At 36.0% G+C, this 13,132-nt stretch overlaps 1 protein-coding gene across 14 annotated transcripts in view; it reads right to left on the bottom strand.

Moving 5' to 3' along the window:
- The window catches only part of CTNNA3 (catenin alpha 3), a 457,011-nt gene that overhangs the window by 56,450 nt on the left and 387,429 nt on the right, over nucleotides 1-13,132 (bottom strand). For all 14 annotated transcript variants that reach the window (XR_004752032.1, XM_035330601.1, XM_035330600.1 and 11 more), the window contains one exon: nucleotides 3,016-3,108. Coding sequence is in view for 13 of the 14 variants with exons in the window: in XM_035330601.1 (XP_035186492.1) it covers nucleotides 3,016-3,108 (93 nt within the window). In the remaining variant the exon portion in view is untranslated. The remainder of the gene's footprint in view (nucleotides 1-3,015; nucleotides 3,109-13,132) is intronic.

Below are 13,132 nucleotides of genomic sequence, written 5' to 3'. Positions count from 1 at the left end.
ATAATACAAATAAAACAGCAAAATAATTCAGTGTGGATTTTCTCATTCACAATATAACACTGAGTCAACTCTTCATCAGCACTGAACTGTTGTGCAAACATAGTATGCAACAAATCTGTATAGAAGTAGATCTAACTCTCACACATTTTTATCTCTATTCATGAAACCATCTGCAGAACTCTGAGAAAAAACGTGGGTGGGTGCTTGCCTGAAAGCATTTTTGCTCATCATTGGTAAGTGGACTGATTATGCATAAGCTAAAACATTTCACCTATTCTTCAATATGAACATGTAACCTGTACAAATATCTTTAAAACAAATCATATCTATTCTATTCATTAATATTGTAACTTCAAGCCCTTCCAACTTCTCCTGACTTCAGAATGCACATTGTCTTCTAAGGCTGAAAATTAACTGGGCAAGTACTTACTCAACTCAAAATCGTACGGTAAGCCACAAAGTACCTCAATGGACTAACACTGATCACGATGGCATAAATTTCCTCAAGCAACATTACTGAGCTTACAGAGTAATTACAGAAATTACACTCAACCACTAGAGGAACAACACTTTTTGCATGGCAGATCTGGCTTTCAAATCAGAAAGACTGTTCCTAAAAACTTCTTCATGGATATAGAACTGTGGTACAAATTAGAATTAACATTGGTATCCAGTTTAATTACTGACTTCCCACCATGTGGGAAGGTGCCTTAAACATCACCAATTTCATCTTCAAGATCTGGAATTATCTCAGGGAAAGACAATTAAGTAAGGTTTCCAAGATTACCTATGTGCAGAGTCAAGAATATAAATACTACATTATATCTCAGTCCTGTCATCTCACTACTAACCAGAGAGAGACAGGTTCTAGAAAAGTTAGAATTTCAAATGTAGTGATATACCTATGTAAGAAAACCAGGATTTCTGAGTTAAGACGTAGCCCTTGTTACATGTGGTATATGCACATCATATTCAGTTTTACATGCTTCATATATCATGATAAAAAAAAAAAAAAAAAAAAAAAAAAGGCTCTTTCAAAGCCACCAGCTCCCTTTTGGAGCAGTGAGAAATCTGACATCGGAGAAGATTCAAACAAGTCCCTTCTACTCTCCCCACCACAGTCACTGACAGTGCAGATTACATTGTCTGTGTAGTACAAGGAAAAACATATCCCAGAGATCTCTTCGCAATAGCCTATGTCTCTTGTTTTTGATAGCCAGCACTCTACCTACAACGGTCCTCAGCATTTCCTTCTTCCTTCCTAGTGAATCCTTTGTTATTACTGTAGGATAGCAAACACTTAAGCCTACCTTTTCTGTTTTCCCAGTGCATTCATTATGGGATATTTATGACACTATTCAGCACACCATCTGTACCTGTTCCAAACAAATCATCTCATAGGGATAACATTTTGAAGGAAAAGTTTGCCTTTCTTAACTGCAACTGAAATTTTACCCTGAAAGGTGAGAATAATCTTTCATACTTTTTACACTGCATGCCATATGTTTTAGGAATCAATTGATAGTTAATTAACATATAATTGATATGCAATCTTTAAAAAGGTAAGTTTTCCCTTGTTTCATGGAGAAAACAGATTAAATATCCAGCTATACTAAACACTCTGCTTCTTAATATACCCTGTCAAGAAAAGCCTTTTTTTTGTCCAGATTTGTTAATGTAGCCTCAAGAAATACAAAAGGCATCAGGGAATTACATTTGAAAATGGAATACAGCCAATAAAATCAACATTTTTTTTAGAGAATACTGACTTAATTTTACTCATCTTATGTACATAGATTGAAATTATAAACTGACAACAGTTTCTAAAAGATCAACCAGGCACCATTCTAATACCACAGTTTCCTTTATAACTTACCTCATTTTTCAGAGTTCATTCTCATTTTAAAATAAGAAATGGAACACAACCGAACAGCTTTTGTTTTGGAATTTTTGATTAGTATTTAGGGTCTTAATAAAGAAAATACTCATATTTGTGCCGGTTTGCTGGAAAACAAATGTAAATAAAAATCCTGTTTTACTGATATCATTATTGAATTGAAAAATTTGTTTTCCAACTAGCTCTATTGCTTCTCAATTCTATTTTGGTAGTAATACTAGACTAAATTAAATGTGAGAAATCTGTTGTTGCTCTAGGTATTCTACAAGCAAGTCATAAAATTGACATTTTTGGCCCCAGGGATCTTTCCACTTAAGAAGTTGCAAACCGTCTACAGTTTCGCTGAAACATTTATAAAATGGAAACATAGACAAGATTAATGTTTGCTGTATATGTCAATTTTGTACTAAGAAGCCTTTTGCTACTCAAAATATTCATAGGTTCTTACAAAATGTGTGAACGTAAAGAATAACCAGTAATGCAGTGTACTCCTAAGGTTAAATGATTATACAAGCAGCAAAACATGATTCAGAACTTCCAGAAATATTTGACCTAATTGCCAAATGCTGTAAGTTTTTCATACTTCCTTATGGGTTCACTGATCAAGCAATATAGAATTTTCTATAGAAATCTGTGGAACAGATTCACAGAAGAACTTATAAAAGTACAAGTCTGTAACTCGTGCACTGCAGTGGCTAGGACTGCAGACATCTTTTTCTGTGCATGTGCAATTTCTCACATGTAGAGCTTACTTCTAGTTAATATGCTTTGCAGGCTACAGGTAAGACCCAGATATAAAAATTCCTTATTAACCTAACTTCTATTAGAAGAAAACACATTGATGAAACTGTAACCTTTTAGAATTTCATCCAGAAGAGTAAGAATTTTCTCTTTTAATTTACATTTTCACTGTGTATTTGTAAATTAATTACATAGTTGTTTTCTCAGGTAATACATACCAGTTTTATGCACTCTACACATTGTCAGAAATCCATTAGGAGTTGAACATGATTTTAGTAACTCACTGCATGACCTTAAGCGGCTTCATAAGAGTAGTAATCTAACAGCATTATACCCCTCATCAATTTGTTTTTTAAATACAGTGGTGTAATACATACCCTGTCAGTCTTCCCTTCCGTCTGAACACTTGTGCGACTACGTGCATCATGGTCTTCTTCAAGGTCAGATACATCTTCTAGCTCCTCGGGTGTCTGGGAAAAATGTTGGATAGGTTATTCTCTCTTATGGTTAGGAAACTTGGTCTTGATATCAAACGTTTTAATAATAATGATCTTAAAGATAATGTCTGACAAAAAAAAAAAAAAAAGTCTTGTACAATTACAATGGCTACTAAAAGCTAGCCAAGAAAATCATGTCAGACAGCTTTGAACTAGTTCACAAAAGCCATGTTTAAATTAAAGCACTTTTAAAGTTGGCACTCAGGGAAGTTTTTTATTTAAATCTTCTGTTATTGCTGCTAGCAAATGTGCTTTAAAAAAATCATTATGTGACCAGAATGGATGCGCAGGCTTGTTCTACTGTCTCTTCTCTGTATAGAAACTCTAATACACCCACTATGATGCACTAATTTAACTGTGAGACACTCAAATCACGAGCAATTTCGGTCTCCTTGTGTGTACTGTACATACTGTACTGCTGACATATTTTCCAGATACTGATTTCTTCAATAATGCATGAACAAATCAACTCAAAGTGATAAGACACATATTCCGTACGATTCAACTCTTCAAATTTATTTCCTCCCTCCTACTTACCAACATATTCGTCTTGCAAGGATATTTTTTGGATTTTACCATAAATAACTTAGTTAATAAAGTGTGTTGAATGTGGCTTTATAAGGGACACTAAATAAAACATTCAAAGCAAATTGAACCATACTAACAAATCAGTACACAATGAAGCACACAAAGAATTCAGAATTACAAACTATTTTAAAATTAATATTAGTTCTGACAATGCAATAGGGTACCCAATAAGTTTTCATTTGTCTTAAGGAAATTCACATTTAAGAACCAAATTCACATTTAAAGCCCAGACTCAATAAATAACTGGTGACAGATCTGCTGTTGGATGATCTACTACCAGCTTGAACTCTAAAGTTCCAATCACAAGGAAATCATGCCATTCTTCATTTCACATAAGCCTGAAGTCCCAAGAGAAACATAAAAAGATCCTGACTATCAAATAAGCCTACCAAAAGAAACATAGGAAAAAAAAAGTCATCATTACTTTTGTCTAATTTTCAATCACGTCAAATGTATTTTTTTTAATCCAGAATTGCTACGTATTCTCACTTTCTATTTTTTTTTACTGCAGATTATACATAAACAGTATTTGTTGTACACCATTCTGATATTTTCTTTTTAGATCCAAATCACTGTAATGCACCTGCATTAAACTGTGCAAATGCACCTGCATACGGTCGTACCATTTGGGAAAGTGCCTCTGTGGCCAGCAGGTGGAATAGAAATAAATAACTCAAACCCAAGTTGACAGAAATGTAATGCTGATGGTGAAAAATATGCCTAGGTATCCTCACTCAAGAAAGCAGAAAGGCAGTCAACTTTGGGGGTAAAGATGAACACAATACACCCACCTGGACACACTTAATTTGTAAAGCAGAAAAGAAACATTTTATTTTCAGGCACAGATTATCACTGTCATAAAGTCTTTCATATTTGGTTTTGGAATTAGGCCTAGTAAGAATTCCATGCTACAAAAAGCTGTTATCATGCTACCGTTACCTAATTCATCTGACACAGCGCTTTCAAAACTGCAAGCTGTAGAACATAGATCTCCTTCCAGCTGCGCTGGGACTGGGATTCACTCACCTATTATTTACTCATATGCAGACTGCTGGATCAGAATTTAAGTGCAGCGGGCTCATCTCTGAGCCTCCCTTGGCCCGTACGTTGTCAGAAAAGAAAAAAAAAGAAAAAAAAAATTTAAATGAATACTCTAGCCAGAGGAGCCCACTCCAAAGTTCTTCCTAAAACAGTTACTCCAAAGTCCAGATTTGGCAGGATTTAACTACTGGTATGATAAACTTAGCAACACATATCCATGCATGAAAGGACACAAGCGTCAAGAAGAAAGCTCCGATTTATCAAATCTTCAAACACAAACCATGAACCATTCTGATTTTCAGACAAAAAGCATCAAAAATTTAAAATAATAATAATGATTAAAATGGAAATACTCATTTTATCTCCTTGATACCTGTTTTATATAATTCAAGGCAGGATTCTTGGTTTTTCATATTGCTTTCATGGTCCAGTATTTATTAAATGACACATGTATCCACTTACATGAACGTTCCATGTGAGAACACACGGGTATCTGGGTATTCCATATTGTGAAAACTTAACATAATGCAAGTCCTGGCTGGTCTTAAAGCCTCATTATGAATTCCACACTAAGAAAATGTTATTGCATGTTTGAACTGGTCTTTTATATTAAGAATATAGACTACCAGTTCTAGTAACGTGAAGGAAGGTAATATCCCTGAACAGAATTTTTGTAAAGGAAGAGCAGCAGAGCTTGAGAACTGGGGTAAGAAGCATGGAAGGAATTACAAAGTACAATTAGTTGAAGGTTGAATATTTAGAGCTATGGCGAATCTCTAACAGAAACTAGAGTCTCTGAGACTGCAAGTGACAGATAAGTAAGAAGACTGGATGTGTGTAATCAGTGACAGGACGGATACAAGACATCAGTGACAGGATGAATACAAGGCATCAGTGGCATATTCACTATTAAGACAGACATACAAAATAAGGAATCTCCGATAAATGTCAGGAAGAATGTTGATGTAAAAATTAAGTTCTGTGCAAGAATCCCAGTCAGTAAGAAGCTATAAATGTGGCTGAGACACAGCAGTAAAAGGTTTCAAATTAGATTGTTTCAAACCAGGAAAATTAAGCAAAAAGGTTTCCAGTGGTTACAGGTACAAACTTCTTGACTAGTCTCCCCTAGGAATACTGGAAAAGGGGAGATACCAATTTTAAGATGAAGCCTGAGCATCTTACAGATAAGGCTATAGAAGAGTTGGCTGACACAGCAGAGGGGCATGGCACACCTGCCCCAACCTCCTGACCCCCCAGTTCTGACAAATTTTGGTCATTTGCAAAAAGCCTTTGGTGACCCCCCCAAAAACACTTTCAAGCATATTTAATACTATGATTACGTTATTTCTGCTGTAATGTTACACAGTTAGTAAATCTGTATTCCTTTCCACGTTTCAGTGTTTTTAATAAATCCACATTCTCACTTGTTTTGCTTCTGAGGACTCAGGATGAGGACTCTACATTACATTTATAACCAACTCTATAGTACTGATGATTTTTACACCTTGCTGATATGCAACTTAAAACCATGATAACAAGTCAATACCATCACACGTGGGTGATTTCCACCTATACATTACCTTCACATTTTCATCTGTAAAACGAGCATCACTCCTCTGGTGCAAAACCTTTATATTTGCTTTACTACTAGAGTTTTACAGAGAGTAAATAATAAAACTGAGGTCTGGCTTTTGGCTTTAGATCTCTGCCAGTCCTTTTAAACTGTATGCAGCTGTGCTCTTTGGCTTACTTGCTTTTCAATCCAAGTTTGTAGAACAACATGTATGACTACTTTTTACAGAATTTTCTCCACCACAGATTTTTATATGCAGACCCTCCTCAAAAGTGATTGTCCAAATAACTTTATCTAGATTACTCACTTCTAAAGGTCACATACACTCATGGAACATTAATCCTGCAATAAAGAGTCTCAGATGCTAAAAAATTATGCAGATCCAAGTCTAAAATCTCAAGGTGTAAATAGTGTAAATGAACAGAGGCATCATGATGGGAATGGAAGGACAGAAGCTATCTCCACTTATCTAACATTCAATTAAATATTGACTTTTAAACTGTCATTATATGCTCTCTTGGTGTCAGTCCCCCCACACTCAGTCCTTTCTTTTCCCAAATGAATACCAAACAGCAGTGCAGACTAATACCTCATCAGGACTGAGCTGATGAGTGATCTCTGTATTGTATCAGTGCAAATACAGATTTATTTGTGGCAGGTAATACTACAGCAGCAAATAGAAGTGTTTTGTATGCACTTTACTAGGGTCAGAATTTAGTCTACTATGTTCTTCACTAAGAGCAGAATGGTTTTAAAACAACTGTATGTTTTACTCTGAAAATGTGACTAATGCCCGTATTTGCAAATTTCAACACATCAAGAATTATGTTATTCAATGTAACAATATATGGCAAATGTTTCATAAATGGACCCTTCACAAACATTTAGCTAGTGCTTGATATTTTGGTATTCAAAATACCAATAGTATCCCCCATTTAATTCTGCCAGATGACAGACTGACAATTTTGATACACATGAGGAAGAAGAAACCGCAACCATTATGTATTTTTCCCGATCAATTCATTAATAATCTCATAATTGTTCGCCTCTTATTTCAAATTCACTAAAAACACTTTTCAGATTTTTGATAAAATATTGTTTTGAAAACAATAAAAAGCACATGATTTCAGGGCAAATTAAAATCCTACATTCTTAAACTGTCAATATTATGACCTCTCACTACTACAATAAATACTAACCTTCGTTATTTATTTTATAACATGATCACACGTCTACTCTTGAAAGCTGTTCTTGGAACCTTACTTAAAAATATCTTCTGCATATTATTTGAGAAGTTATGGATATAAAACTAACATTATTAACTAAATTGGTGATCAGGACTTTGTCTTTGATAGCAGTGTTGTCAACAACTGCTGTAAATACATTTGTCATCAAGTAGCAGTAAAAATATTGTCCTGCTAGAACCTGTACACATTACAGGTACTTAATCTTCAAATGCAGGTGATAAACAGTTCAGGTTACTAAAACAGGAAATTGTGCAAACATTTGTTATCAGTCTAAGCTGTAATTTCAGGTTAAGATTAGTGGTGAGAACAGAACTTGAGCAAAGAACCCACAGTTTTGTAATTTTTAAGTGTTAAGAATAAATAGTGACCTTCAAAACAGAGAGATGATAGTACTTTCAATACAAGAAAGATCATGTTACACAGTAAAAAGTTGAGGTTTAAAAAATAATAAATACAGTGACACAAGTTACCTTATTATTACTGGATGCCTCGAGTTTGTCAGTTCATTTAACAATTAGCCAATTTACAATATCCAACTCCAAGAGATCAGGACAAAAAGGTAAGATTTATCACCATTAGAAAGTGACGAACTTATCAGTAGCCTGGCACCAGGTGCCAATTCCTGGGTTTTTAGTTCTCACTGAGGATACATTAGGATAATGGATACTCTTGAAAATGCTGAGCTAGTTATGCTGTTGTAAGCATATAGATATTTTTGAAATCTATAAAGTTTGGAAACTGACTTCCTTCAAAAGGTACCTCCTTCAACAGAAAAATGTAATCATAGTTATAACAATGATACACATCTACTGTAACCAAAGTCCCTGCCTTGAACCCAATGCCAATTGATGCAATGCTCCAGTCAGCGTACCGTTCGTTTATGCTTGTTAAATAAAAACTTCACCACATTAGTTTGAAGTTTCCATTTTAAACTCAGAAAATTGATAATTAACAGGAACAGAGTATTAGCTTTTAACCGAAGTGATCTGTTGTTTTTATTATTGAGAATGTATTCTCTGTTTTCTCTTCTGGGTCGACATACAGTTGCTCCATCTAGTGGGAAGCTAATTAAGACAATTTATAATGGAAATAATTCCTATACTGCTTGAAGACAGAATGAAAAGCCAATTCAGTAGTCATTCCCATTTTTTTGGGAAAACTTTATAAATTATATATGGCCTAACAATTTTGTAATAGTGTTTGAGATCGGGTACTTTTCTTTCTAAACATTACTCTAACATTTGAAAATAAGAAAATAGAATTTGTTTCCTCTATCACACCCATGTGTATTAAAAAGGACTCTAAAACATCATTACTGTAGGACTGGCTAACTCCAAAGGCAACGAAACAGATGCTTTGCATTTTGACTCTTCAGAACTTCATGATGGTTCCCATTTTCAAAAAAGGTCAAAATTATGACCTGGGAAAGTAAAGTATGCTCAGCATCACCCAGTCTCTGGGAAAATCGTGGAATTACTCCTCTTGAAACATTCTTCTGGGCATATGAAGGACAAAGCATTAGGAGTTAATATAGATATACCACAGATAAATCATGCCTCATCAACCTCATCACCTTGTATGACAAACTGACCACATTTCTGGATGAGGGAAGAACAGTGGATGTCCTATAGAAGGCTTTTCACACCATCTCCCAGGTTTTGTAACCAAGTGTGGTTATTTGAGTGGGCGAACAACTAGATGGGTTAAGAATTGTTCACATGATCGGGCTCACGGGATTCATAGGTTGCCTACCTAGCTACCCTGCCTACCTATCCTTATCGACATCCTTAGCACAGGCCTGTGGGAGGTGATGAAGTGCACACTCAGCAAGTTTACAGATGACACCAGATTGAAGGACCAGTCAGTGTGCTTAAGGGCAGGAGTGCTATCCAGAGAGATTTACGAAGGCTGTATTAATTGGGCTGACAGGAACCTTATAAAATTCTAAAGGAAAAATGCAAAGCCTTGCAGCTATGAAAGTAGAACCCCTTGCAACAAACAAAAGAAGCTGTGGGCTGCGTGGCTTGGGAGCACATCAGCAGGAAAGGACCCTGATTCCTGGCGGAGGGCAAGCTGGGCACAAGCCTGCAACATGCCCTGGCAGCAGGGAATGTCAGGACTATGCTAGGCTGTATGAACCATAGCATAACCAGCAGATGAAGGAAGCAATAATCCACCTTTAGTTGGCTGTTAGAATAAAGCACATGCTCATCCAGTTTTGAACCCCCCCTCCCCCCCCCCCCATGGGCTTTATTTCTACCTAAAGAAGAGGTGGCTTTAGGACATCTAACAGCAGCCCCACAAATCCTATGAAGTCATCAAGAAGATGGAGATAGATTCTGTACAGAAGAGAATGGAAGGAGGATGAAGGGCAACAGACATAATCTGGAAAAAGAGGGATTCAGCCTGGCCATAAGGAAAACCTTTTTTTCCCATGAGGACAGCCCAGCAGGGAAGCAAGCTGCCCAGAGAGATTGTGTAGTCTCTGTCCTGGGAGGTTCCCAAGACACAACTGGTTGACACCCTGTGCATGGGACTGAGGAGTCTGCTGGAGCACAAGGAATGATTCTAAGATCCACTTAGCTAGATTCAGTCACAGATTTCAGGCACTTTCAGCAAAAGTCTGATCAGCTTTATATTACAGCATCTTTATTTCTTTCTTTATCTTTCATGTCTGTTTGCTTTTTTATGGCTTTTCTTTAATTTTTGTTTACTTTTTCATCTCACCTAATGGTGGATGGACTTGCCACAGTGATTCTTCCTTGTGATAGGGAGTAGTAAGATACAGTACAGATAAATTTAACCTCTGTGAAAAGAGAATTTAAATGATGCTTTAAGCTTCATAAACATGTGATACAGCCTTCTTTTCTGCAGAAACTCCTTTTCCTTCTGAGAAGACTCCATTTTTCATGGAAAAGGGTATTTCCCAAAGCCTCACTTCCAAAATCAAAACTAAAAATACATTTTAAGGCAGACTGTCACATGAAATGCAGATAAAAATTGCAACTGCTTTTGAAAAAAACTTCAGTATGTTAAAGAAAGGTGCAGTGAAGTTTGAGTGTTCAGTGCTTAAAAGGGAGAAGAAATAAGTTGTAAAATAGAAAATACAAAATTTCACAAGAAATTTAGGTTTAGCATATGAATAAAGCCTGAGCAACAGTAGAATCTGCATCAAAGATTTTTTCCCTAATATACCTAACACCTCTATTTCAGTGAAGTGAATTATGCTAAATGATGACACTAAAAAAAAAATAATTCATCTGGACCGATGAATATATCCTTTAATAAAAGATTTCTGATGAAATGTGTGTTTCTCAAACTGGAGTAGATGAAATGATTAACTAGGACCTGAAGATCTCCTTAAGTCTCCTGAGTCTCAAGTGACCTTCTCTACTATCAGACCTGCAAGTAAAATGTTCCATTTTAAACAAAGGTGCACAGAATGAACCTGTCAATCAAAACCTTGTGCGTAACTAGAACAGTGCAGACTCTAATGCAAAGCCCAATTCTGAGCACATAGCTACTGCTCACTGCCATCCTTCACATGCATTCCCACCTCTAACTTACTAACAAAATGCAAACATTTCAGTTTTAGCAGATGTTCGTCCCAATGTCCCAGAGAAGGATAAAGTAAAAGCACCCTAGCTGTGAATCTTGTATCTATTAGTTTCATTCCTGATTTTAATTATCAAGAGGTTTCTGATTCCTGTAACATGCATCCACCCACATTTAGTCACTCAGTAACCAGTAACTGTTCAACCGAGTGATCTGTGTCAGCTGAGGTGGAACTAAATAACCCATTAAGTACATCATTGTGCAAACCTGCTTTCATGTCACAGATCAGTAATTTGACTCCAATTTAAGAGGCTGATAATCCATTTCTAAGTAGGTTCTCCAAGTAAAATTGAATTAAAAAACAAAACTAAAGAACACCCCTCAAGGAACATTAACTATTTCAGGCCTTGTTATTCCTGTACTTTTATTTATTAGATGATTTGGTTGCTATTTTTAGAGGTACCAACGAGAAACATACAACAACAGCTTTTTATGTACATGCACTGCCGTACTCATGCATTTAGTAGTGCATTGAAAATACTCAGTTATATCATTTTCTAAATTGGGGCAGTTTCATAACAAAGTTTTATGAAAGAAGGCAGCAAGGAACTTTCCCTTCAACATAACAATTGAGAAACTTATTCACACATTTCCCCTTTGCATATGTTTCATAATATGCAAATAATAAGTAACATGCAGGCATCTTTGACTGCTTCTTCTGGCCAGTGAAAATGGAATGGGAGATAATCAGTCTGTCATTTACAAACACATATAGATATAGATAAAAATAAATGAGCAACTGTCAAGAAAGACACAAGGTCCCATGGTAATTGAACAAAATCTCTTTCATTTATGAACTGTTTCTCCTAAGGTCTAAGCTGAACCTTCCCACACATAAGCAAAAATTATTCTTTTTCTTCCTATCCATTATGAGCACATATAAACAGATTTTCACTCTTCTTGTGTAAAAATATTTTACGTTTTTGAAAACGGCTATCATATCTTTCCCTTCTTTCTCCTTCTTTTGCTGTCTTTATTAGGCTAATGAAGACTAACCCATTCAGTATTTTCCTCATAGGTCACACTTTCTAATACATTGATTGTTCTAGCTTCAATCTCCTTCCAACTTGTGTTCCTCCAGTCTCTCACTCAGCTCAGAACCCTACCAGCATGGCTGATTTTTAAGAGATCTCTCACCTTTTAACCAAGAAGTCAGACGGGGCAATGGTTCTGCGCCTGTGCAGCTCTAAACAAACAGGACAAATGTGTCAAAAATCTGTCACTCCAGAAAGGGAGCAAGCATAACTTCATAACTAGAACAGTTACTTGAGTGGAGAGAAAGTATCAATTCTAGTACCTGCCCAAAAATATGAGCACATTTTAAAGCCTGAACTGCAATCCTCTCTTTCCCCAGAGAGACTCAAGTTACTGATGTGTAGTCATCTCTCTCACCCATAGTACTAGAGCGTCATGAGGACAGGTAAGGAATGATCTCATCCCTAAGACTCGAGTATAGTGTCTTCCAAAATGATGTCCACACTAAGTCACTATTTCTGTATTACTTTCAATAGCTAATACTTACTGTGAGTTTTCTGGAATGGAAAATATCAAATAAAAATGATGTATTTTATTGATGAAATAAAGACAGCCTAAAATTTAATCTGGATTTAACCCTACCAGCTGAGAAACGTAAGAAAATTTTAGAGGTCTAAAACAGTCCTGGAGTTACAAAGCTAATATATTCCACAAATGAATGGGGCAGTTTCATAGACAAGAAACAAACAACAGTAACAATAAAAAACAGCAGCAAAACTATCAGATAGGATGATCTTCTCATCTAGGAAACCTTTTTCACCCTCACATTGATACATGAGCAAGGACATGCTGACGACAGGACCAGTTCTTACACCGTTACCCCAGTGTCAAAGCATACAATACCAAGCTACAGCCCTGCTACTCCTTTCTTATTCTAGCAAAACTGAGATGACAATCT

The sequence above is a fragment of the Oxyura jamaicensis genome, chromosome 6 (assembly GCF_011077185.1).
Source record: "Oxyura jamaicensis isolate SHBP4307 breed ruddy duck chromosome 6, BPBGC_Ojam_1.0, whole genome shotgun sequence".
Lineage (NCBI taxonomy): Eukaryota > Metazoa > Chordata > Aves > Anseriformes > Anatidae > Oxyura > Oxyura jamaicensis.
The sequence above is the reverse complement of the archived record's forward strand: the minus strand, read 5'-3'. Positions and strand labels throughout refer to the sequence as shown.